The following is a 26,893-nucleotide window of genomic DNA, read 5'->3' as shown; positions in this document are numbered from 1 at the left end:
CCCTCCGGTCCAGCTCAGGGGAGAGAGGCGCCCAGTCTTGGCTTTTCTTTACTGCAGCTGGGCGGGAGCCCCCGTTTGTGAAATCAGCCCAACCACAGGCAAACTCCGCCCGCGAGCAGCTCCGCGCTCCGGAGGCAAGTTGAACGCCGCAGCTGGGGTGTTGCATGGGCTGCTCCTCCAGCCACTCCCGTCGGGGGGGAGGATTCATGACTTGGGAAGGGAGGGGACGCGTCTTCCCGAGCCGGATCCGCAAGAGCGCAGCAAAAACTCTCGGGAGCGGGGGCTCCGATCTCCCGGCGCCAGCGGCCAGGCTGCGGGACCCTGCCCCGGAATATGCCTGATCTCCAGCCGCTCATCCGCCTTCAGCGCGCTAGGCTTTGGGATCGCAGGTAGTTTTGCCATGTTTGCCAGGACGGCGCTTCAGCTCGCTCTGTGGCTGCAAGTTGCGCTGGGGCAGAGTCTACCTAAGAGAGGTGAGTGCTTGGAAAACCCGGGCTTAGCCTGGCTCTGACCCTGGCAATGTCACCGGGATGCAGGCAGTCGCGGGGGAAAGAGGGAGTGAACTCCCTGAAACTGCCCCAGCAGGGAGCAAACTTGTCTGTGTTGTTATTTATTGCAACAAATAACATGCAATTGCCTCGGGACCTTGCAGCTCTCAGGCCGGTCCGAGGGAAAGGGCTGCCTGGTCCTTTAGTGCAGAAATCTTAATTTAAAAAATAACTACAGGTACTCCAGGTGTTCCTGCTAATTATTGAGCTTTAACAACTAGATACCCTCCTCTCTCCCCTTTAAAATATTTCCCCTCTGCCCATGTGTTGTGTGAAAGACCCATTGCAAACAACAGGGGAACTGGCAGTGAAACCGACACCAGGTAAACAAAGTGGAAAATCAGGGGGTGGGTGGGATCTCTAGAGTAACTTGTCACTTGAGAGAGTAATGAATAAAAAAAGTTTTCAGACAACAGGGTGAGGGTTAAATCAGCAGCGTCTGGTTAATTCTTCATTTGTTTATAGGTAGAAAAAAGTCTAGGCTTTGAATGTTCTAATAACAGTAGCTGCAGGTGGATTTCAGGGGCTAATAGGATAGCATCCACACCTGTGGCATAGAAGGCTGGGTGAGAGGAGATGTGAACTTTCAGTCAGGTCTGGAGACCAGATTCTCAGCCTTTCCTGCTGGGGGAGCAGTTGAGGGCTTGAAGGAGGGCTGGGTGGGCAACAGTTTTCCCGTCCTGGGGAAAAGTTTGATGATTCCAAAAACGTTCCTCTCCCAGATCAGAACAAAAGATCAAACTCGTGAACATCTTCGCAAACCGACAATCTGGAAAATAAACAGTTTGGCTCCATCCACACAGTTCAGGTTGATGGCTGTGAAATGTTTTCTTGTGATGACTTATGTGTGTATGTATGTGTTTGTTTAATAGATAGATATTACTGGAATTAGCTTATTTCACAAAACAAAAAGGCATTTTGAACCCACACAAGGGAGATTTTTTTTTAAATGAAAAATGTTAGTGTTGAAACGTCTTTCGACATGTTTTTGAAAACGAGAGATTTGACGGGCCCGACCCTTGCCCACCAACGTGTTCCAATTTTGAGGAATTGGCAGCTTGTGACCAAAAAAAAAGTGATGTCTAAAAATTCCTGACCAGCTCTAGTCAGAAGCCTTCAGGGGCAGATTCTGCCACCTTTACTCAAGATGAGCAGATTCTTGCTTTGACTTCAGCGGGACTCGTTGCAGAGTAAAGCACTGCTCAGTGTAAGAGTGCGGGAATCTGGCCCCAGGGACATAATTTACCAAGCTAGATTCCTGTGCCCAGGCAGGCATTACTGCTCCTGGTGCTGTGCCAGGATTTTCTGATGCCTACACAAGCAGAAATGATTATTCTTATTCATGTAACCAGCCCTGGTAATGTACATGGCACTTCTCGAGCCTGGCCTAAGAGAGAGACCTTGCTTTGAAGAGGACGTTAAAAAGGAGCAAGCCTCTAGCTTTATCAAACGGATGTGGCTGACACGAGACGCCAAGTTAGACAAGTTGCAATCTCGGTGTCTTTGCTTTAGTTTTACAACTCTGCAACAAAACGCAATGGCTGCTCAGCTGGTCTGAGATTATTTTCCAAAATCCGACTGCTTCACTCTTCGGTGTTTTATGGCTCCCAGCAGAGGTGCCTCTAAAGTTTTGCATAAAGTGCTCTGGAGAAAACCATCTGGTTATGTGTGGGATGGGCTGTCGTGCACGGCTTAGTTTGATTTACCAGCATGATGTGTGGTGGGGTGGATTGGCAAGCATGAGGGACTAAGTGGAAGACAAAAAGTCAGTCCCCACGTCTGGTTCTTCCTGGTGCTCACACTTAACACTCTTGTGGCTTCGCTGTTAATTGCAGCAAACAATATTGGGTGGCCAGTGGCATTTCTGAGCTCTCAGGAATGACCGGTCAGTGCATTAATTCAATAGCCATCATTATCAGAGAGCTGCTGCTAAGACAGTGGGGTGCATGACCTGCAGCATGCTTAGGGCCAGATTCTTATCTCAGCCCCCCGGCGCCAATCTAGAGTTCCACCCCTCATTACTCTGGGTTTACATGGGTGTAACTGAGATCAGCATTAGCTGGTCATTCTAGATTTACACCAGTGGAACTCAAAATCCAGCCTAGAGAAAGGAGAACATTTAGAGCCCAATTCATCACTGCCCTATACCCTGTGCCATCATTGACTCCCATGCAAAACCCTTGTGCAGCAGCAGTGGTTGCATTTTGCAGCTGCATTGTGTGAGTCGCACCAGCACGGTGTATGGCAGAGAGCAGCACTGAGCTGGGCCTTTGGGATGGACGGATTGCTGTCTTTCTCCAGGCAGTTATGCTGCCCTGAAAATACAGATCCGCTGGTGAGTGTGAAGGCAGGAAACGGCAGCTGAAGGCAGGCTGAACCTGGGGTTTAGCGGCAATTTTGGCACAAACTCCTGGAGGAGAGTAGCTGATTGAAAGCCGTGAGGTTGAGAGCTGCTGCTGCCGCTAGCCCTGCTCGCTTCGCCCTCTGTGTCGTGGTGGGAGTGTGTAAGATTATTGCCTAGACACAGTGAAGTGGAAAGAGACCTGGCCATCTTACACAGCTAGCTCTGGGGGCATGCGAGGGCGGTATTGGTGTATACTGGATGACGTTTAACCCCCAAAGCCTGAGTGCTGGGCACTACGCAGGGGATGAGAAGGGGAATGGAGGTCACCAACCCAACCTATGCAGCAGCCGCTGTCCTTCCATGCACCCTTTGGACAGGGTCCCACCTGCTCGTTCAGCCCCAGCAAGGAGCTGCGCAGTGCAGAGAAACCCCAGTCAGGCAGGGGGCACGTGGGTCATATTTTCCAGCTCTTCTCCACTTCCACGAGGGCTAGAAACGTCTTATTGGAAGCTGAGATTCTCTTCTAATCACAGGACTCCAGGAGCCGGGGCTTTATGCAAAGCACCAAGTATCACAAGACAACCATGAGATGTGGCAACACTGCTGTAGCCTTAAAAGTAGCTTGGCTGAAGAGCTATTTCTCAATCTGTGGCTTATATTTGGTGCACGCTGACTGCCCCTGGCTTACCCCGCAGAACAGCTTTGGTCTTTTGGTTGTGTGAGCATCCCTCATTTGGAGCGATCTGTGTTTTATCCCCTACACCCTCCATCTCCCAAACAGGGTGGTCTCTTTCGCTTGTAGTACAGCCTCTCCTCTCTCTAATCTGCCTGGCACTCCAGAGCAACACCCCCAGGGTTGGGTCGATGGTAAAGATCCCCTCTTGGGAGATTTGATGCCTTTGTCCTAGGGCAAGTCCTTCTCCTCCCATCTGTTCGGACTGGGGCAGCACTGAGAACAGAGCCTGCTTTCTTCAGCAACCAAACTCCAGCTCTGTTTCTGAGGGTGCTGGGTTTTTTCCCCTTAGGGCAAAACAGTGGGGGTGGAGAGAGTGGCAGGGCTGGAGGTTTTAAGGCACAATTAAGAGACTGGTGACTGATGTCTCTTGGCTCTTGAGTTCGCTCCATTCTTCCTACCAGTTCTGAGTCCCATATAAATCAAGCAGCACACCGTGCATGGGGTGACACCGCTGAAAGGGAGGGGAGTTTTGGCCAGCATCATCTTTTGATATCTCAATTCAGGCAGGAGGAAAGCTTTGGCCAGCTACTTTCTCCCAGCTAAAGCCAAGCAACTCGATGGTCCCGTGACAGCGTTGTGATCTCCACACTGATCGCTTCCAGTCGCGGAGCCCATACCTCGCTTGGCTGGCATGCACGCTGCAATACAAAAAGGTCAGCGAGTGGGAGAGCGGGGCTGTGCGGCTCTGCCCTTTGTTCCCAAAGACCTGGGTTCCAGGACAGCCTGGGGTCACCAGTGACATGAGTCTCCCACAGTTAGTCCCCAGGTGAGGCGATTTTGTGTCTTAGAATAAGGGGCACGAGGTGCATCGGCAGAGCTGCTGCAGGGGTAGAGCAGACAGTGCTGCAGAGCTCTGAGCCCAGCAGTGGGACAGGGTCTCCTGTCCCAAGGCTGGAGCTAGTTCCATGAAGCATGTTTTAAGGAAGTCTCTTTACCAGTTGCCAAGAGAACAGAGATGGGTTTAATAAAGCAACCCAAACCCAACCGCCCTAGCGAGGTCTGTGTATGGTTGTCACTGGCCTGGGCTGGGTCGATGATGCTGAGGTGGGTTCCTTGTCTTAAAGATCCCGCTGGAGGTGAGAAATCTCAGCTTCGAGGATTAATTACATTTCCGTGTTGCTTGGAGCAGGGGCTGATTGCAAAGCACCACAGGATTAACCAGCAGTTTGAACCCCAGGGGGTCCCCTTCCATCTCTGATGAAATGTGGCGGATGAAGGGGAGGAAAGAACTGATACAATTACAAGGACATTAAAAAAAGAAAATGCAAAGGGAAGAGCCTAGCGCCTTATACCGTGTTGTGCTCCTGTCCCATGCTTTGCGATACAGCTCTAGTCTAGTGACAACTGTGAACAGAGAGAGGCCGGGGGGTGGGAGGGAGCAATTTATTGATATTTTATTGGGGTTAAGTGTCAGGGGAAGCTGAGCCTGATTTGTTGTTGGTGTTGTTTTATAAAGGAGCAAACCTGGATATCTCAGCCCTAGAGGGGAGGGAATCAGCCATTCTGTGATACCCATAAATAGCTGCAAAATATACACCTGCCTCCTTGCACAGGTTCTCCAAACAATAAAATCTAGCCACCTTCCAGGAAGTTCTGTTTCGAAGATGTGGTACTTCCTGGAGTGCCAGCCAATCAACACGTCCATTTCCAGCACGGCATGATGGCTCTATCTAGCCTTTCAGTGGGTGGTGGTATCATCTGAGGTTTGGCAGGATGCTGGTTCACATCCCTCCTTTGATAGTTTCCTCTTGGGAGTGGCTGCGCTGTGGGTTTTATTGGTCAGTGCCTTTCTTGACTGCTAAGTGACTCAGTAACGCTGGCAGGGCTGGGTTTTTACTGGAGCCTTCTCCCTCGTGGGGCACGCCTTGCTTTGCCCAGGGAGTTTAAGTGCACATGATCTTCTTTACCACTGACGAGCAGACTCCTTGGGCCACCTCCAGTTCCAGGCCATCCAGACCCTGCCAGGGCCAGGAGCCATTGCAGCTTCTTGTTGCAACGTTCGGAAAATTAGGTGATCCCCCTCTGGCGGATGGGGGTAGGAGAAGAGACAAGGAAACAGGTGACATCACGCCAGGAGATGGCAACTGTGCTGCCAAGCACTCTCGCCCTGGCCTGCCAGCCAAGCAGCTGGCCCTGCCATCTGACCTGGGTGTACAGCAGTGTGTGTGACCCAGCAGGCGGAAGCACGGAGCAGTGGCAGCATGAGCGGAGTGACTTGCTGCAGGAATCCAAACACGTCAACCAGCCAATGTGGAACCCTCTGACCGAATGGACTGAAGCTAGCGGCCAGGGTGTATGTATCGCCCTGTACATCACTGGTTTGAATCTGGCTCGGGCTAGTATTGTCTGAAAGTCTCCTCTCAGGTGGGTTGAGGTGTCTCTTTCTCCAGAACCCCCATTGGCTGCAGCCTTGCTGGCAGATTCAGCGGAGAGGCCAAGGACTCAATGGGCCATGGAGAGTAGATTCCCCCCCGAGCTGAGGTCAGGGTTGACGCTCGTGCTGCCGCTGCCCAGGCTGTGCCAGTTTTGTGAATAAATAGCAGATCCCTCTGTGCGGTTTGTTGGTCCCGTACCTACTATAGCACTCATGTGGCTGTCCGGCGGTGTGGCCCAGTGAGCTGAAGGCTCAACCCTCGGCCTTGAGAGACCTGGGTTCTATCCCTTGACTTGATGAGTGACCTCAGGAAAGTCCCTGCCTCAGTTTGCCCATCGGTAAAATGGAGACGATAATGCTGTGGAGCGCTTTGAGCTCTCTGGATGGGAAGTGCTGTATCAGAGCTAAGTTTTACAATGAATTATTGCCCTGCTGCAGGGCTGCCCCCAACTCTTGACATTAAAGATGGGTTCAAATGTCACTGAAACGGATTCTGTGTTGTGGTTTGTTCTGCGAACGGGTCTGTAATGCTGCGGTGCTGGTGGGTGTGTTTCTGCACCAGGCTGGGTCAGGCCGAGGCGGCTGTGATGAACGTAAGCTCCGTGAGTGCCTCTTCTGGGCATCTCCCACGTAGTCGCCACCCTCTGACTTCAATGCTGTCCCTTGTCGGGTGGGAGTGTAATGAGGGGGATTCATGTGACTTCTGCTGCCAGGTCATGGTGTGCTGGAACGGCTACGTCATCTCGTCAGCCGGCACATCAGACCCGAGACAGGTTCATGGGCTAGTCAGCCGCTGGCCTCAGGAACCGAGTGCTGCTTCCAGGGAAGACCTGCAAACAGCGGGCGGGGAGGGTCATTATGGGGCTCTGGTGACTCCAGGGCGTGTTGCCTTTGGGATTTTCAGCTGCAGGTGTCTAGATTGAAGAGCCTAACAAACACCATCACGCACACACTTCCCACCATCCTGCACACGCACCCAGAGCAATGCAGTGCTCTGGTCCCCGTGCTCATGTGTTCTGATGTTCCCGAAACGCTCGCCTCAACACGCACGGGCCCCCTGCCAAATACCGGCCCCAATGCACAAACCCTACACGCATGGGCCCCCTGCCAAATACCGGCCCCAATGTACACGCCCGACACGCGTGGGCCCCCTGCCAAATACCGGCCCCAATACACACGCCTGACACACACGGGCCCCCTGCCAAATACTGGCCCCAGTGTACATGCCCAACACACACGGGCCCCCTGCTAAATACTGGCCCCAATGTACACACCTGAAACACACGGACCTCCTGCCAAATATTGGCCCCAATGTACACGCCCGACATGCATGGGCCCCCTGCCAAATACCGGCTCCAACGCACACACCCGACATGCGCGGCTGCCCCCAACACCCTTGACACACTCTGCACCCCTCCTACACACACCCTGAAACACACACGCACTCTGAGACCCCCCTGCCACCACAGGATCGGCCCAGATCTAACCTACGCCGAGGATCAACAGTAAAGTGAAGGCACCTCGCAGGAGAACCCTATATCCAGACGGGTCCTGGACCTGAGCCAACTGGCCTCGGAGCAAAGGGGTGCACAGGGATGAGTTTGTATCCCCGAGATGCTAAACCAGCATCCATGGGCTAGAGACTGAACTCTCCAAAGAGCTTTAAAAACATCCTAGATGTTCAAGATAGGAAAGGTCAATAAGGGCATGTGGCCGGCTCCCCACAGGTTTTCTCCCAGTGGTGCACTTACATTTGTGACAATATACTAGCATTTCCACCTCGCGGGCAGCGTGGCCACTTGGAACTTGATGGGGTAGAATATAGACCCTCCTGTTTCCAAAGCACCCCCTGCCACTGGGCTAAAGGAGAATCCCCATTAGCTGTCAGCAGCGTAGGGGTCTATGACACGCAGTTGAGTAGTTCTGGTTCCATGCAGGGAGGATAGAGACATGGATACACCCAACCCCCCCTCCCCCCAACACACACACCCACACACACAAACTCATCACAACATTGTCTAGTCCAACTTTAAATTTCTCAAGCCATGTGGCTTCCAGCCCTGCCCTAGAGAGACCGAGAGGTTTCACGCACAGGAAGTTTTAAATTGTCCTTCCTCCCATCCTGTTCCTCCGATCTGCATCCCCTGGGCTCCCCTGAGCCATTCCCCAGCCAGCTGGGTGATTGCACCTCTCAGAGACCTGCGTGCGTCCCCCTGGCAGCCCTCTGCCATTGCTCATCCTGTCTTCCCTTTCACCTAGTCCCTTCGCTGCTTGGTTTCCCCTGATGCCTGCCCCTGATGCATGCGCGCTCTCTCTCTCTCTCTCTCTCTCTTTCTTTCTCTCCAGCGGGCTCAGGGTGGGAGGTGTATGTGCCTCCTTTGAGCGGTTCTTTCTTGGGAAAGTTCCCATTCGACTGTCTCCTGCCTTGTGGTTTTGGCTCCCCTGTGCAGACCGTTTGAGGGCAGAGCGCTCACCACTCCGGGCTGCACCAGGAGCTTCCACGCTCCTTGGCTCAGACGGCATTTGAGCTGCATGGTTGGAGCAAAGCGCTGCTAGCCCCCTCGCCCGCCTAGTGGGAATGGATTCCCCTCTGTGCCGCTTTCCCTTCCCGTTCTCCTCCGGCGTGGCCTCTTTTCCGGGCTGTCAAAGGAGAGGGAAAGGCCCTAGGGGGGCTGGCCTGAGCCCGTTCCCTTCCCCCACTCCCACCTCAAAGTTCTGGGCCTTCCTGCTTTTCTATTCCTGGCCCCATGCCCCTCACTCCTGTCCCCCAGCACCTGCTCCCACTCCAGTCCCGGACCCACACACGCTGCTCTGCCAATGCCTCTCAACCCTGCCCCGCAGCATGCCCTGGGTTCCCCACGCAGATCTGGCAATGCGCCCTGCCTTGCTCTGCCCTGCTCTTCTAGAGCTGTTCTTCCAATGCCCCTCATCCTTGCTGTGCAGCACCCCCGCGATCCCAGGCATTGGTCTCTGTAACAGGCAGGCTGCCAGTCTTGTCGAACAATACCCTATTCAGCGTTGTCAGCTGTTGTGATTTCTTCACAAACCTTGTGATATTGGGGGGGGGGGTTAAAGCTCCAGCTCCTGGAGTTCTGTGATTACCAGAGAATCTCAGCTTTCATTTGTGGAAAAGGGGGGAGGAAGAGCTGGACAATCTCTCTCTCACTCTCTCACACACTCACACACACATACACACACACTCTCAAAACCCAGAAAGACAATAAAAAGAACTGAAACCTTCTTACTTTAAAAACATTTCCAGCTCACTAAGCCAATCTTATGGCTGTTTGAACTCTTGGGGCTGACAACACTGCTAGGGAATGGACTCTGGTTACTAGCCTCATTTCTCTTCTGACCGGCAGTCAGCTGAGGGCCCAGGTGTTCAGAGAAGCAAGACTAGCACACGGTAGTTCCACACTGCCCCGCTGAAGCATTTTCAGTTCATCTTCCACTGCTTGGCATTTCAACCCCCTAAGAATTCATGCAGCACAGACAGCATTTTTTGTAATAAGGGTCTGAAGAATGTATTGAGTTCTGAGCCCAGCCCCGCAGCCATGAACAAATAAGCCAGACAGAAATGCCGCTATCACAGCAGACTCTCCATCATAGTCTCTGGCTTCCTCCGCTTCCCCCACTCCTTGGCTCAGGCGGCCATTTCTCCCCACATGTCTGCACAGTGCCTAGTTCAATGGGGCTCCCAGGTGCCGGTGTAATAATCATTTCTCTGCCCTCCCGCCCTCCTTGTGTGTGTTTCTTTGCAAAATGTGACTTTAAAAGGAACTTGGCGAGGAGCCTCTGAGAGCAGAGCCGCAGCACGAGCCACTGCCTGGCTGGTCAGCCACCAGAGCTGTGCTCTGCATCCTGAGTCTTGCCGCCGCTGGCTGATAACCGCCCTGGAGGCGTGCAGAACATGCCCGTAGAAGGACGGTGCTCGCAGAGCCCAGGCCTGACTCAGTGCCACACGGGCCTTTGCCAAGAGCGGGAGGGTGTGAGGCGCTCGGCAGTGCTGGGATTCGCTGGCTGTTTGGGTGACCCAGGACCCTGTTTACAGCAGCTGCCTGCTTGATTTTAACCCTTCTGCGGAAGGCGCGGGTCCCAGGAGCAGTGCTGTAGCACGGCTCTTCGCATGGTATGGAGCCGCACCTCCGCTTGCAGTGATGGGCCAAACGTCACCTCTTGTGCTGCAGCCCGGGGGGCTGTGCGTGTAGCACCGGGGCCCTCAGACGTGTCTCTGGTGTGAGCCAGGTTGTACGGGAGGGATTGTCTCATGAACACTTCCCCTCCCATTTGTGATCCTGCAAACGCCTCTCGCCCCAGCCTTCATCACACACGGAGTCCAAACAGCCAAAGCTGTTGACTTCAACAGGCTTTGGATTAGACCTTTCCATGCACTCCCATTTCTGGGTTAAGTGCTTCCAAATGTCTCCATTAGAAAGGTGTTTAGAGAACCAAATTCTGTTCTTCAGTTGTCACTACATGGAGTCTGTGGCCATATTGAAAGGAACAAGCCTTTGTCTATGTCTGTGTCTCCCTGCTTCGCACTCCGCATCTCAGACTCTCAAATTGCTCTGCAGAAATTAAGCTCCACACCCAGCGGGTGAGGCAGAGAAGTACAACGCATGCGGCTGTGCAGGCAGGGAAAGGGAGGTGCAGAGAGGTGACGTGACTTGCCCAGGCTGGCACTGAGAGTCAGTGGCAGGGCCTGGAGTAGAACCCAGGAGTCTTTATGCCATGTCAGAAAACATATAAACAAGGGGCCAGTCCTGAGGTCCTTATTCAGGCAAATTCCCAATGGAGTGCTTGCATATGGACCTCAGGATCTGGTTGAAGATAAGCAAATTCACTGCTACCAGACTCCTATGGCAAGGGTTGGATTGGGTCACACCATCTCAATAACCTCCTCTCTGTCTCTCTGCCAGGTCTCCAGCCCTTCATCCCAGACTCAGAAGGGGACCTCCTTTTCCTGCTGGACAGCTCTGGCAGTGTCTCCTACTACGAGTTCTCTAGGATCAAGGAGTTCATCAGGGGCCTCCTGCGACCCTTCACCTTTGGCCCCAGTGACGTCCAGACCAGCATCATCCACATCAGCACAGTGCCCACCATAGAGTTTCCCTTCGACCGGTACTTGTCCAGTGGGGCAGTGCAACAGGCCATCCGGGACACGCAGCAGCTGATGGGGGACACCAACACGGGCAAAGCCCTCTCCTTCGCCAAGGAGAAGTTCTTCACGGACGAAGCTGGCGCCCGGGCGGATGTGCCCAAGGTGCTGGTGTGGGTGACGGATGGCTTCTCTACTGATGACATCTCCCAGCCCATGCAGCTGCTGAAGGACATGGGGGTCACGGTCTTCATCATCAGCACTGGGCGGGGGAACTACCTGGAGCTTTCGGCAGCTGCCAGCCAGCCTCCTGAGAAGCACTTGTACTTTGTGGACGTGGATGACATGCCCATCATCACCAAGGAGCTGAGGGACGCCATCATAGGTATCATGCACTGGCCGGCCTGGGGAGAGCTGTTCCAGTTAGCGATGCCCCTTTGGGGTGTGTGTGTGGGGGTGAACGCCACCCAGTTCCTCAGTTTGGGGAAGCGCCCTAGAGTTCAGGTACTTCTGTGAACCTTCTGTGGAGGTCTCTAGCCTGCAAAGCCAGGGCTGGGAATCTCCTGAGAGAACGACTCCTCCAGTCCCACAAAGAACACGGAGGGGCTAAACCAGTGGTCCCCAAACTTTTCACAATCACACTCCCCCTTGTTCCTGTCCACATCCCACCCCGGGAGCCGGGAGTGGGGCTGCGGCTCCTGGGAAGGGGAGGGGACATGGACAGGGGTAAGAGGGCCAAGGCTGGGGCTACACCGGGGGGCAGGTCTGGGGCCAAGAGCTGGGGCTGTGGCAAAGCTGGGGGCGCAGCTGGGTGCCGCTCCCTTCCCGCCAAATGTTCCTCTGCGCCCCCGCCATGGGCTAAGCCTATTTTACTGAATAGCAGCAGGTGGTCAGCCCTTGCGGCGCCTCTGGGAACGCTCAGTTCTGGGGAGGGGTGAAAGTCAGGGTCAGCTGGTATCTCACCCTCGCTCGCTGGCACTGCCACCTGGGTACCCTACGCAGATGTTTGCTGAGGGGTGACGGCGCGCTGCACCCCGGGTGGGCTCAGCAGCCGCAGAAGGGATTGAATCTGGGGGGCCGTGGCATAAAGCAGGAGCCTCTGCTGCCTGAGGTAAAAGAACCAGCTCTGCTTGTCGAGACTGTAACAGGCTCCTCAACCTCGACATGAGGTCCAGCCCCCTCTAGCGCCACACCGAGTGGGTTGCCGTGACAAAGGCCAGATTCTCAAAGGTATTTAGGTGCCTGACTGTTCAGCTAGGGGCTGAGGGGGAGTTAGGAGCTTAACCTGCTTCTGTACTCGTAGAAATCCCGCCAGGTGCAGCTCTGCATCGTTAGGTGCCTAAATACCTTTGAAAATCTGGCCCTAGTGCTCCGTGCTTTGAAGATAAGAAGGCCCCTGCTCTCAGGAGCTGGCGGGGTACGAATCCCCCTAGACACTCTGTGTGGGGTAGATTGGCTTCCCCATCCTTTGCTAACAGAGGTCAGGTCCATAGTGTGTGTTGGTGGGGAGACCTCCTATTGACCCAGGACAGCTGCGGCATTGATCTTGCTTCTCCAGGAGTGACCCCAGGCCTTGAGGAGGTTGGGGGTAGAGTGGGGACAAATTCTTGTCTTCCCTTTGGGGAAGATCCCACAAGGTCTTGCAGCTGTAACATCTCCCTGCTACAACGGAAACAAGCCAGGGCCTGTTCCCTTCTGCAGGCTGTGTTCGCGTCACAATGATTTGCTGGGTGGGGGAGAGGAGAGGGGAGCTCAGACATGAGTTGTTTGGATTCCTTTGAAACCCCCCAGATTTGGAAATAAATCATCACAGGTGCAGGTCATTGGCTTCCCTTGCAAGTCAAGCCAGGCAGGAAAACGCACCAAACCCAAGAACTGTCCTTCTGTCTCCACGGGTCAATGGTTACCCAGGGACCTCGGAGCAGAGCTGGAGGTTTAGCTGTAGAAAATAAAGGTTAGGATTTTCAAGAGTTAGGTGCCCAAATCCCTTTGAAACATAAGGGAATATTGGTGCCTATTTCTCTGAGGCACGCTAGTAAATTCCAGCCAAAAAGATTACCTGGCTGCCCAGTAAGCCTGGTGTAACAATTTGTTCTTTAGTATGTAAGCACACCAGTCCAGGCTACATCTAGGCAGTGGTGTGGGCTCTTGAGTGGCATGTGTTAGTGCGAACTAAGATTTTCCAAGTTGTATCCCAGCTCCGCCACTGACTCCCACTGAGTCCCTAAGTTAAGTGACTTACCTCAGATGTGACACTGGGTAAGTCACTTAACTTCCCTGAGTTAGTTTCTCCCTCTGTAAGACAGGGATAACACCAGCTTGCCTTAGAAGATTACTTAGTTAATGTCCATAAAGCGGCCGGAAGCCATAAAGCATGAAGTGACTCTGTAGAACTCAACAATAGGGCTGTAAATTACCGTGGGTTCATTCTAAATGGACGGTGACAATTTTCCAAAAATTTTAAACCAACATTTCAAAGACGTCAAGCGGCTCGAAGCTGTCCCATTAAAACAAAGGAGAATAATCACGAGCACCCGCTGCACGCACAGAATAAACCCAGTGCTGATAGAACTGTTGGCAGGGTCGACTCACTTAGCGCTTACCCTGTGGAACAGAGCTAACCTAACGTGGCTGCGTGTCTCCGCGGAGGCTGGCATTCACCGAAGGATCAAAGTCCTGCCCTGGGGCCACCTGGCATGGTGCTCTCTTAATAATCATTAAACGTGGTTCCTAGCGGGATTCCAGCAATGGAAATTGTGACCCAGAGTTTTGCATCTCACAGGCCGTGTTGTAACATGCTATAGGAGATAGCCAAGGGGAAGGATCTATAGCACAATTTTGGCTAGCGCAGTCCTCGGAAGAAAATCCTGGCCAGACTAGTCAAGGTTAGCACGTTGGCAGCGAGCCGGTTTGCTGCGAGCGTGGCTGTGGAACTGGAGGGATTGGTAAGAGTGGAAGGCCAAAGGTGGGTTAGATTTTCATGGTCAGCCTTTGCAAAAAGTGGCCGGGAGAGAGACCCAGGCAGCCAAAAGTCACGTGCGCAGTGCTGGAGCCAGCCTTGCCGAAGCAAAGCGGAACGCCGTGTGCTCGTTTGCACGTCCTTACCTACAACTCTCGTCCTCCACGCGGCTCTTCACTGCCATTCCTCCGGGTGTTGCCTGGCTCAAGCCTCCTAGTATTCTAGGATTTCTTTGGGAAGCTGAGCCAGTTTCTCTGGCCCTACGAGGTGTTCCAGTCGCTTGCTGGAGACGGACTCTATTGGAAAGGAGGTTTTCCTTCCCTGCGCGGCCCCTGCTGAGGGGAGATTGGTTAGAGCTCGGTGTGGAGGAGCCAATTAACCCTTTCCATGGTCTCCTATTGACCCAGCAATTTTGTCACTAAAGAAAAGCCCACATTTGGAAAACCAAGGATGAAAAAATCATACATTATAACTATAAAAAAGAAAAGAAAACTAACCACATCCGCAGAGTAGCCGGGGCTTCCCCCTCCCCTCCAGTTGGGGGATCAGGGAGCACGTACTATGTATATCGGAGCCATGGCTGGAATGTGCAAGGTGCTGGACAAACCCCAGCTGGCAAATGGGCCGCAGCAGCCCAGAAGCCGGGGGGGGAGTCATCGCCAGCTCCTAGCACACACCAATCAGAAGTCAGGCCCCTCCAGGATCTGGCGTGAAGATCACGAGATTGTCAGCAATGATACGTGCTGTGTTCCTTTGCCTTCTGGTTTGTAAGCGTCTGGCTTGCACTCACGCCAAGCTTTGCTCTGCATCAGTGAGGTCGAGAATTATTTTTTTTTAAATGAATCCAGGATTCTCCCCTATGCCCATGACTCCAGGAGCTGGGGCTTTAAGACAAATACCAACTACCTTGATAAAATTGAGAGTTGCCAAGAGCGGGCAGAGCCCTTCACCTTCCCTTCCCGAGGGCTGCGGGTGCCGCGCTGTGTGTGCACAAAGCGCATATGCCATGGGAAGGAAGGGAGGGCAGTTGGCATGCAGTGCAGGGAGGCCGTTCCAAGCGAGCGGGCAGCATGGGAAAAGGCCTGGAGCTGGCATTATTATCATCATTATCCTGTCCTCATCGCTTGAAACAAGATAGAGCATTAAAAGGCCTTTTGTAGGTGCACAAATGAGCTTTGTAATGAAATTGGCCAGTTTCCTCCCTCCACCCCTGTCCAGGAAGGGGCTGGGTTTCATTCCTGCTCATTGCTATATGCCCACAGGATGGACCTGGCTCCCATGCAGCAGTTGCCTCAGGTGTGAACATGAGCATGGGAACAACCCACAAAGGGAGTAAATCAGAGGGGCCGTGCCTCTTCTCTGAGCTGCATTAGCCTTTATCTCCTCTTTGCTCCCTTTGGAAGCATCTCCTTTGCTTTTAAAGATTTGCTCAGAGATCTAAGCAGGCAATAAACCAAAGCTGTTTGGTCTGGGAGTCATGCTAGAGTTTTAGATCCAAGCCAACAAGAAAGGCAGTGCTGAGAGTGAGTGAGAGAAGGGGAATAGACTCATGTTTGGGACGTATGGGGGCTCCCCCCTGCTGGTTTCTAATCCTGCCTCTGTGGAAAAGTGACATCAGCTCTCTGCCTCAGTTTCCCTCCGCATACAATGGATATGATAATATCAACTGACCTGCGGCGAGGGGTGCTGGGAAGGTCGGTGAATGTAAATGGCTCGACAGACTGTGGGCCTGGTTCTGATCTGGCTTGCTCTGGTGTCAATCGGGAGTAGCCCTGTTGAAGTCAGTGGAGCTGTGACAGTGTAAAACTCTTGTAAGCGAGAGGAGATTCAGGCTATGCTAGGAGACTGACCAGGGCAACTGTCTCCCCCGTAGTTACTTCATTCCACCCCCACCTCCCTGGCCTTCTCCAGTCTAGGGGGGCTGTTGGGCACCCCTGCTGAACTGTCCGCCATTGCTTTACATCCGCAGACAATCGCTTGCATTTGCTTTCCTGCTTGAATTGATGGAACCTAAATCTGTCACCCCCTAGTCAATGCGCCGCTCTCCTCTGGCTAGCAGACAGCAAGTGTGTAGGATGCTGTCCGTGCTGCTCCTCCACAGCAAAGATATAAAGGGTCGATCCTGCTCCTTTCGCCAGGCCAAATCCTCACAGCCTGCAACGGGCACCAGGGAAATACCTGCGACAGATAGACGCAGGGAAAACAAATCGGATCTTGGGGAAACGGCTGAGCAACTTAGCGCAGGCGATGAGGCTGCTTCTTAGAGACAGTGGTGTTGAAATACACTGGAGCAGATGGAGCAGAGTCCAATCTAATATGGCAGTGCCTGGTTCTACAATGGCTCCTTCCTGACTTCCAGTGGGTTACTCTCTACGTACACCAGCGCAGGTGAGAAGAGCGGCCCATGATTAAGCTGCTAGTGTCCCCTTAAAATGGTGAGAAACACGCACCTATTCTCAAAGTACTGTCGTTGGGGGAGAGAGTCTGGCTTTATTCTCCAAGGGACAGACCTGAGATGCAATCAAAGAATTCCTGTGGGGTGACGTGTGGGTCTCTCCCTGCTCACGTCTGATCGGTGCCTGTGTCTGTAGAAACGGTCTGGGGTGCAGGAATCATTGGTGATTGGAAAGCTTCAGCCGGGATGGATGCCTAGGGAATAACATCTTGCTAGCCTAACATTCGTTTTAGATCAGAAATTCATAAGGTGCTGAATCAATCAAGCCACGTGCCCCTGCTCTCTGTGGCTATTGGCTTTGCTTTATGGTCAAGGCAGCTCCAGCTATGCAGCAGGGCACAGAGCTTGATGCTGTTCGCAAGCTACAGGCCAGACCCCCAGCTGATGTAAAACAGGGTAGTTCCATGGATGGAGCAATGTTAGTTTGCACCACCTGGCTCTGTCTTGGAGATGATTCATTTCCAGCCCAAGTGCATTTGGCTTTCGGCAGGATAAATGTTCTTTCCAGCACCTCAATCTCTGTCTCTGAGTTTTGAAATGAGCTGGTCCTTTGTGCCCTTAAGAATCGCACAGCATGGAGCAGCAGGGGGGGCAGGATCGGGGGCTTACAAAGGAGTTCTTACAAAGCACGGTGGGAACCAGGGAGGAGGGGGCGTTGAATGCTGCTGGCTGGCTGTTGGTGTGAAGGGAGAAAGCGAGGGCATGGCAGATGTGGAATGTTCCTTCCCAGCTGGGCGAGCCCATAAACAGCTCAAAGGAAAAACTGAGGCTGTTTTCCGGTGTACCACAGAGCTGGCCTGGAACTCCAGCAGTTTAAAGGAGGAAGGCTGGGCTTCTGGTTCTTGGGCATGCCTGAGATCTGGGTGGTGGTCCCAGCTCTGTTGTGGATTTGCTGTGTGCTCTTCAGGACGTCAGGGCTGCGCTCAGTGCCTCGGTTTCCCCAGCTGTCCGTGTTGGACAGTGATATGTGTAAAGTGTTTTGAGCTCGAGATGGAAGTGGGGGGATGCAGTAGGACGGCCCATTGGTCAAAGCCCCATGCAAAAGCTTCACCTCTGTCAGTGGCTGGCATCATGGGCACATGGCTGAGCTGAGTTTTCCCAGCTCCTCCCTTTCCCACTCAGGCAGGAAGCTGTGTGGTTTGGAGCCCGAAAAGCAAAGGGGAGGCTCTTATCAGACAGCGGCCTGCTGCTTCCAGTAATCTGCACTGTCAGCAGCCTGTCAGCGGGGCACTGGGCAGGCCCACAGGCCAATACGGTGAGAGGTAGGTTTGCTCCTCGAACAAGCCTCAAGGCCTTGGGAATGCAGGCTGGGAACCCTGCCAGTCCCAGGGCCAGGCAATGTCCTGCTCCCCCCTTGCAGGAGCAACGGAAAAGCCACAGTCTGGTTCCAGCCTCTCCAGCTTCCGCACCCAGATGGCTCTGCAGGGATGGAAACATGGGAGAGGCTCAGGCAAGGGAGAAAAGGCTTTTGGGGGGCATTTCGAAGGCGGGGGGGGGCGGAGGCCCTGGGAATGGTGGGAGCTGCAGAGGAGAAGGCCCTTGCACCAACTCAGCCCTGCAGAGAAGGGCTTTGCAATGGTACCACAGGAAGTGGCAAAGGATGTGGCCAGAGGTGATCAGTGACCGCACGGGTCAGGGCAGGGGGCAATGGGGGCTCTGCTGTTTTGCCAGCCCTGGAGAGAGCCGCCTCTGGGACAGAATGGGGGAAAGCAGTGGGCAGTGCCAGGGGCGGGGAACACTGCGGCACTGAGTGCCACAACACAATGGGGCATCTGTGGAGCACTGGGATGGGTGACCTCAGCCGGGATGAATGCAGGGGGCTCAGCAAATACCAAACAACCCCCCTAACTCTCCCCTGCCCCCCTTCCACAGCAGCAGGGCTGGGGCACGGAGTCTCCTGGGGAGAACTGCCTCTTCTTCCACGCTGGGCTCTTCCCGTGCACCGGAGGAGCAGGTGCTTTGACTCGGCTCCTTGGCAGGCAGGGGACTGACCTCTGGAGGGTGACCCACGTGGGACTAAGAGTCAGAGCTCGGGAGTTCTGTTCCCAGCTCTGTCGCTGACTCTGTGTGAGCTCGGGCAAGGCTTTCATGGCCAGAAGTCAGTGGGAGCAGAGGGCAGGGGGCGCCTGATAACCAGACCATTCCCCTCTCTAGGCCTCAGTTTACCACACTGGTGAATTGGGGACAGTGGCACTGCCTGCCTCTCAGGTGGAGTGTCCCTCCCGGCCCCGGCGTGAGCTAAGGAGAGTTTCCCCCAAGGGAAGCAGTTGCCCCTGCTTGCAGCAGGCTGTGCCCACGTGGGGCGTGAACATCCCAGCACAGCGCCTCAGGCAGGGCCGGGGTTGCCACAGCAGGCCGGGTAAGTGCCAGCCCGAGGCATTAGCAGTACAGCGATGACTATTGCGTGCCAGTGACTGCAGGGCTGGACTGGGCTGGACTGGGCTGGATCTCACCCAACGGGCCAAGCACAGCAACGCCACCCCGGCCTTAGGATCGGAGGTTCCAGCCCAGCCCTGCCTGGCAGTGATACCAGCCCGGGACTGTCGGGCGCCAGTGTGAGAGGAGCGTGGGGTGGGAATGGGGGTGGGTCTTAGCACAGCCCCAGTGAGGCAGGTGTCTCCACCCCTCCGTGCAGTCCTTGCAGCGGGGTTGGGTGACACACACACACACGCACACACATGATGTGGAGGGGCCTTTTCAGAGCAGCCTGGGGCCCGGTGGCAGGGCGGGCAGTGGCAGAGTTGCCCTGTCCTGTCCCAGCTGTAGCTGTTCTGTTCAGCATCAGTCCCCCCGCTCGCTCTGAAGGGCCCAAGAGCAACGCATGCTGCTGAACGAGGGCTCTTTGGAGCTGAAGGCCAGGTACTATGTAGTGGGCATCTGGGGTAGAGCTGCCACCCACCACAGACAGACACAGCTGTGCAGTTCTGAGCCCTGTGCCAGCTTTTTGGGGTGTGGTTTCCACTGCCATCTGGTGGTCGTAGCAGAGAGATGCACTTGCTTTACAAGCGCCGCCCTGGTACCCTATGGATGATAACGGATACAATGGGGTGTTATTTAGACTTGGAAGTAACTAAAATGAACCAGATTCCCCTGCTTCTGTTTACACTCACTTCATGGCTTTGAGGAAAAGGCTAGAGGCACATTTGTGCTCCAGAATCTTAAAAATAAAAAAAGGGACTGGTTCATAGCAGCCTAGCTCCAACCTGCTGTGCAGTGTAGCAATGAGCTGCTAAACAGCTGCCTCGTTCCACCCCAGAAGTGGCTGCATTGCAACTAAGTGTGATCTTGAGCAGTGTATAGAGTTATTTCTAATGTGTTTAGAGCTCCTAGCATGAGAGGTGAACCCCAGCTACCTGGGCAATGCGAAATGCTCACCTGCATTTTCTATGCCTAACGAAGCTACTGCTGCAGATGCGATGGGAGGGAGTTGTTTGCACAGGGAATCAGTGGGACTTCTCTGATCCTTCAGTGACTTCTTATTGCTGTTTCTCTCCCAGATGTTATCCGAGCCAAGCGGCTCCGCGCCGTGGAGATCACCTCCAGCAGCTTCCGTCTGATGTGGCCTAGGCTCCTCTCCAGCGACACCGGCTACTACGTGCTGGAGTATGCCCCTGCGGACGACCCGAGGAGGAAGCTGGTGAAGCAGGTGTCTGGGGATCACACCACAGATGTCCTGAGTGATCTCTCGCCAGAAACCACCTACGAGGTCGTGCTCGTTCCAGAGTCCAACGAGCACTATATCCCTCCGCAAACCACCAGGGTCACCACGCTGGAAGGTAAGACAATGATGTATGTTACAGTAGCACCAATCAAGGGTCAGGGCCCCATGGTGCTCAGTGCCATACAGACACGTAGCGCAAATAGTCCCTGGCCCAGACCTTCTAGCTGAGGCATGAGGAGAGTGAGTCTGGGTTTCAGAGAGACCCTCTAGCTCGGCCACAAGGTGTGGGCGTGATGCAGGAATCACTCGGTGGAATTCTCTGGCCTGGATTACACAGGAGGTCAGATAGATGGCCACACAGTGAGAGTCCATCTGGCCTTAAAATCTCTGCAGATTCTAAGGGGAAGACAGGCGTGGGTCACCCCAAACGCCTGGTTCTGTTCACTCCTCGCTGTGGGAGACAGGAGGTTAGATGGACCATTGGTCTGACCCAGTATGACCATTCTTATGAATCAAGAGAAAAAACCAGCAGAATTTAGTTAGAAATTGGAAGTCTCGGCACTCCCCTGGCTTACCCAGTGCCGATCGGTGGATCCCATCAGGGTAAAGGGAAGCAAAGCACAAGCAGGTGGAAAGAGCTCCGTAAACCTGCACTCCCCGTCTCGCTATCACCGTGTGACAACCCAGGCATGTATAACACGGCCCGAATGGGTGGTGGTCATCAGCTGGGAAGGAACCTGGGACCGCTGGATCTAGAACCATGAGCCGCTCCCGCCTGAGCTGAAAGATCCGGGTGTCTGAGCTGAGACGCCGGTAGCAAGCTTCCCATCCTCTACTGGTGACCACTAGCAGGTGACGTGGAGTCGGTGGCCACTAGAGGGTGACATTGTGAGCAGAAGCTGGACCCGTTTGAGGGAGAAGTGTAGAAAACTAGTCCCCTGGGAGAGCCTTTTGATTTAGAGCAGGATTGGGCTGTGCTGACGTGTCTGACTGAGGTTGAGTTGCTTCCGCCTCCATGATGGCCAATAGGCTCCCAGATTATTTACACTGCTGTGGCTGGCGACTGCTCTGCTGCCGTGAATCACCCCAACACACGTCTTCCTTTCCCTCCTCCCCACAGAGGAAATCAGCCCAACTCGGGTTCTCATCTCGGAGTCCAAGCCGCACAGCTTCCGCGTCAGCTGGGCTCCCACGCCGGACAGTGTGAGGAGCTACCAGGTGCTGTATGGGCCGCTGCCTGGCAATTCAGCTAAGCTGCTGGAAGTGGATGGGGCGCACAACAGCACAGTAGTGGAGAACCTGGCCCCCAACACCACCTACTTGGTGACGGTGGCGGCCATCTATAAATCGGGGAAGGAGAAAGCCCTGTCGGCCAAAGCTTGCACACAGGAAGGTGAGTGAGCGGGGCCCTCTGCTGACAGGACACCACCATCCCAGCTGTGAGATAACACCGCATGGGCTTGAACTGAACAGGGACTGGTCTTGTTACCTGCGGTCAAACGGTTTCCTGCAGAATGTGGCCACTTCTTTGGCCAGACCAGGCACTGAGGTGAAAGCCCTTCTCCCTCTGTTTTGTGTCTCCCACCCCCTGCCTTTGCAAGCAAAGCCAAAGCCCACAGCAAGGGAGCGCTGCGCCTCAGGGAAAGGACTCCAGCAATTGAGTGGGTCAGCCAAGCCAGCTAGCAGGGCCGGGGGTAGAATGCGGCCAGGGGGACGATACAGCTTTCAGGGAACAGAGCATGCGTATCCTAGAAATGTGGCAGAGTGACAGAGCACAGGACGGATGAAAATTCAGCAGTAGGTGTGCAACAAGTCTCCAATGGAGTCTGTCCTCCTAAGCCACCTGGAGCAGCACAAGCAGAGCTGGCTGGGAGGATGCTGGAGTCCCCAGGGACGGAAGGTCGTTTCTGTTGTCCTCTCCTTCCTCATGGCCTGTCTCTTGGAGCCTTGGAGGGATGGAGGTCATGAACTCCCCTCGGGCACGTGCCAAAACTCCCACGCCAGTGTGGGTGGTGTAACTGGGGTGGAAGCTCAGTAACGGGGGTGTCATGGGTCGGCGGCTCCCAGGAAGTGAAGTCTCTGGAGCTTAGCTTGTCAGAGCAGGTGAAATCCGGCTTGATTTAATCAGAAGGATTCCGGAGTGAGCAATGGCGGAGATGGGAGGTGAGTTGGGGCATGGGGGTATCACAGGCCAGTTCCCATGGGCTGGTGTCCGTGTCAGCAGAGAGGCTGAGGGCTCCACGAGCCCTGGAGATGGAACTGTCCCCTCCTGCCTAGAGCAGGCCCCTCCAGGGCACGGGGAGCCATGCAGAGGGAGTCCGGTGACTGCCCAAGCTGTCCCTGTTCTGAGGATAAACAGGGGCCTGTGGCCTGCAGAGCTGTCCACCCCGCCCTCTTCTCAGCGCCAATCACTAATAGGGGGGAGATCGACCCCAGAAGGAGGGATGACGCCAAATGACTGGGCCCCCATAACCTCCTCTTCTCCCCGTCCCCCTACTAGAGAGCTCCAAGGTGAGGCACCTGCGCTTCGAGGACATGGGCCCCAACACCCTGAAGGCCTCCTGGGACTCGGCCGACGGGCCAGTCCTCGGTTACCGGGTGAGGTGCCGGCGGCAGACGGGCCCCTCGTCGCTCCTCAGCGTCTCGCCGCAGATCCACAGCGTGCTCCTGACGGACCTGGCCTCGGGCACTGCCAACAAAGTGTGCGTGAAGCCCGTGTACAGGAACCAGCCAGGGAAGGGGCTGTGCCGCATGGTTCACATGCAGCATGGTGAGTCGGGGACAGGAGCTCTCCTGGAGAGGGCAATGCACTAGCGCCTTCGTGCCGGGGGGGGCCTTTGTGAGGGGATGTGGTAGTGCCAGTTTCTTTGGCCCAGTAGCCATTGGTGCCCACCCACGCCCAGTGGCACTGGCTGCTCTTACACAACAGTGTATACTTGGTACAGCCATGGGCTCTGGGCAGGACAGAAGTGGCCTGATTTACAGAGGTGCTCAGCACCTGCACCCCCCTTGACATCAGTGAGCACTGTAGATACTCTGCACCTGTGAAAATCAGACCCGGGGGGCTGGGTTGGCAGGATTCCGGTTCGTAACGTGCAGTAGAGGGACCTGGAGAGATTTCTTTTAAATCCTTTGTGTTTTAACCTGACCCTGTCCGAGACTCGCTGTTGTCTGGGAGGTTGATTTGCTCTGGTTCCTTGGCTGAGGAGCCCTGTTTTACCGGCGCACTGGGGTTCTCGGAGTGCTGAGACGGCGGCGGAGAGTTTCACAAGTAACGAGGGACTGTAGCTTAGCCTGGTTTTCCCAAGGCGAGTGCTCAGCGCTGTGGAAATCGGGTTTCTTTGAGGGGTCTGGAGTTGGTCACATAAAAATGGAGGTACCCAAACCAAAGGCTGCTGACGCTTTGACACTGAAATTCTCTTTCAGTTCTTAGAGGGCCCGATCCAGAGCCCTTTGAAATCAAGGGGAGCTTTCCACCCACTTCAGTGAGCATTGGATCAGGCTCTAATTGCCATGACGCTGCTCTTGTGCTCGGGGGCTGGTATGCCGATAGATCACCCACAATCTTCGAGGCATCCCCAGGGTGTGATGCAGCCAACTGTTTGCACATTTCTAATAAGAGTGCTCCCCCTAGTGGCTGTGGCTGGTCTACATGGCCCTGTTGTTCGGCCTAGGGGTGTGAATCGCAGCTTTGCAGGCAGGAGGAAATGTGCCAACCTGCAAAAAAGTACCTGGGGTTAGCAGGAGAGGAGCAGGGCACCTGGGTGTTGGAATTGCAGTGTGAAAATCTTACTGGTGGTGTCCAGTGCTGCTTTGACATCACTCATCTGCCTATCGTCCCCTGTCTTGAAGGAAGAGAAGTTCAGGGAGGGGTGTCCCAGGCATCGGGGACAGGGCAGGAAAAAGTGCAGGGACCTCTTTATGGGAGGAGCAGGTGGGTGTGCTGGCATGGCTGGTGCCAGGGGGGAGGTGAGCTAAGGCACCAGAGCAGAATTGCAAGGAGGGGTTGAGCTGAGAAGGGCTTGGAAGGTGAAAACTAGAAGATTGGAACTTGACATGGTGAAATGGGGGAGGGAGGAGGCAGCAGAGGGATTCAAAGAGGGGGCGGTACCATCAGAGTGATGGTAAAGGAAGATGATCTGAGTATGAATGGACCCGGGGGGAAGCGGGGGGCATGTTGGGGAAGAGGTTGTGGTAGTCGAGAGAGGGGAGGGAGAGGAGTTTTCCTGTGTGGACAGAGGAAAGGTCAGAGCTTGGAGACTGCCTGGCTAGGCAAGGCCAGGGGGAGGGTGGAGTCGAGATATTCCCCTTCCACCCCCTGAGCGATGGTGGAGCTATGTCTTGGGGGGCGAGCTCGCTGAGGTTTCCCCGGAGGGTCAGATGGGCAGAGCTGACGGTTTGTCCTTTGGCCTCTTTCCAGCCACAGCAGCACAAGGATACAAGCACAGACGGAGCGCGTGAGGGACACTGGCCTGAGCTGTTCCCCTACAGCGCAAGGGGAAAGGATTGGACAAGGATGAATAGGGGGACCTCACCAATCAGCTCCCATTCTGCATTACCCCTTGAGGTGTGTGGTTCCCCCTAGCTGTTGTCAAGCCCATTAGACTCCTGAAACTGTAAAGTGCGACCCCCAGCTTATCAAACGGCTTGGCTGGCTGGAGCAAGCGGACGGGCTGATGGATCCCAGCCATGCAATGGGTGCGGGTTAAAAATTGTGCTAGCCTTTCGTATGTTCCTACGCCTGAAAAATTAGCGACGGAAAGACAAAGTGGGAAATCTTAACCGTTGTTTGCTTCCTGTTTTTTATTCATTTTCTGTCTTGTTTTGGTTTTTGCAGCGTATAAGTGGCCTTGCACTGATCACAAGTGGCAGGGAGCCACATTGATCCCTGGTGTATAACTCCATAGAAGCTGTTGGAGTTAGACCAGGGGTGAATTGTGCCCAGTGAGATCAATGAGTTTGGGAGGCAGATCTAGGTATTGTGACAGGGAATACGGTAGGACTGCAAAGAACAGATTCACCTAATGAATAGCACCTTCCATCCAAACATCCCAGATGTTCAACGAGCATCGCAACGGGGCTCCCATCATCCATCCCTGAAGTGAAGCCACCTCTGATGTGGAAGGACAGAGCCTTTAAAGGTGCTTAGAATATGCAGGGACGATCCAGCTAGAAGGATCATTTGGGGACAGGAGAGAAGAGGAGATGCAAAAACCCAGCTGGAGTTTGGCCAGGACACAGTGGTTAACTCCCTGACTCTTATAAAGCGCCCCGGGGTATTTAATAACCACAACCAGTCCAGACCTTGATTTATGTCTCTCTCCGAAGACTGGCAGTCTTCGCGTGATTAACTCCCAGGAATGGAGCAGCAGGGTTGTTCCAGGTCAAGGTTGACATGCATTGGCAGAACTGTGTGAAGGAAGCTCATACAGGGCTTGCCTCGTCAACACGGCTTCAGTCTCTCACTTCCGTGGATACTAAACCACCACCCCCAAAATAATCTGCTCAGAAATGAAGGGATTTCAGGAAATCCTGCTTCCCCCCTGCATGCTGCTCCTGATCCCAGTGGAAGGCAGAACAGATACCAGATTATACCCTTTTCTGCCTTCCACTGGGATCAGAAGCAGCATGTCATAGGCACAGAAAGGCCAGCTGAGGTGGCCATTCTTCTTTCTCTCTCTCACACACACACACCACAAGCAGCCAGCAACATAGTTGGTGCTAGTTTGGCCCAGCAGGTGGAAGATCCAGGGCAACCTGGATCAGGGAGATTAATTTACTCTCATGCCCCTAGACGTGTCCCGGTTGAATGAGTTTGAGTCCCATCGGCAGGGCCATAGAGGGGAAGCTCGCGCTGCTGGCGCCGCTACCTGTTCGCAGTCTCCAGGAACCTTTCCCCACCACTATAGTCGCATCAAAAACTTTTTCAAATAGCTGGTGCCCTGCCTGAAATCCGGCACTGCATGTAAAAGGAGATCGCTGTGGGAGGAACACCGCTTACCCGTTTTCTCGCCCGCCAGGTTTGCTGCCTTTTCGGGATGGGAAGGTGTGTAGGGGGAAATGAGGCCGCTGATCATTTTAGTACCTAGTGAAAATGCCATTTTGGATGTGCAGTTCCACCCGCCAGGGCGTAGGGTGTGAAGGAGATGTAAATACTTCTCTGTGCCCGAGGGCGCAGCACCAACGTGCATGTATTCTCCTAGAAACGCTTACTCTGTTTGGTGTTCATTGCTTATTTAATCTGCACGTGAAGCATTTTAATAGCTGTCCTGTATGTCTGGGAAGCCATGTGCTAGATCCTGCAAGCCCTTCAGGGGCCTGATTCTGGGAGTTTTGCCATTGACTTGATTGGACCCGATATGTTGAACTCCAATTGGGTGGCTTACCTGGGGCAGAGACCTTGGGTGGGCCCTTTGCACAGAGATGACTGTCACCCATTGACTCCAGCAGGAGAGCTTACAGGGCCTGGGTTCTCCTTTGGGAGGTGCATGTGTAATTGACTAACATTAAGGTTACACTTGCATCAAGGGGAAGATACAGCTTCCTGAATCTTTCATGCAGTAAAATGTAAAAGCATCTTGTTTGTTCTTGCTGTAAGATGGAGATCGTTTAATTTTGCGCAACTCCCCTGTGTAACGTACTATGCATTAACATTGCCTTCCCTCGATTGTAATGCATTCTTTTGAAGACAGTAAATTAAAAATACAAGATCTATTGA

At 54.2% G+C, this 26,893-nt stretch overlaps 1 protein-coding gene across 1 annotated transcript; it reads left to right on the top strand.

The window, feature by feature from the left end:
- On the top strand, positions 1–26,893 carry VWA1 (von Willebrand factor A domain containing 1). Its single transcript, XM_034753207.1, has 6 exons — positions 1–473; positions 10,922–11,485; positions 20,012–20,290; positions 21,296–21,568; positions 22,676–22,945; positions 24,596–26,893. The coding sequence occupies exons 1-6, from the start codon at positions 401–403 to the stop codon at positions 24,634–24,636; spliced, it is 1,500 nt and encodes a 499-aa protein (XP_034609098.1). The 5' UTR covers positions 1–400; the 3' UTR covers positions 24,637–26,893.

Source organism: Trachemys scripta, chromosome 19 (genome assembly GCF_013100865.1).
Source record: "Trachemys scripta elegans isolate TJP31775 chromosome 19, CAS_Tse_1.0, whole genome shotgun sequence".
Taxonomy (NCBI): Eukaryota; Metazoa; Chordata; order Testudines; family Emydidae; genus Trachemys; species Trachemys scripta.
This window is presented reverse-complemented; position numbering and strand designations above follow the sequence as displayed.

What these genes read in the sequence shown, in the direction of transcription:
- VWA1 (XM_034753207.1), top strand. Translation starts at nt 401, where the DNA reads ATGTTTGCCAGGACGGCGCTTCAGCTCGCTCTGTGGCTGCAAGTTGCG. An exon ending in CAGGGTCACCACGCTGGAAG is followed by an intron (nt 20,291 to 21,295) that starts GTAAGACAATGA and finishes TCCTCCCCACAG; the next exon opens with AGGAAATCAGCCCAACTCGG. An exon ending in CAAAGCTTGCACACAGGAAG is followed by an intron (nt 21,569 to 22,675) that starts GTGAGTGAGCGG and finishes TCCCCCTACTAG; the next exon opens with AGAGCTCCAAGGTGAGGCAC.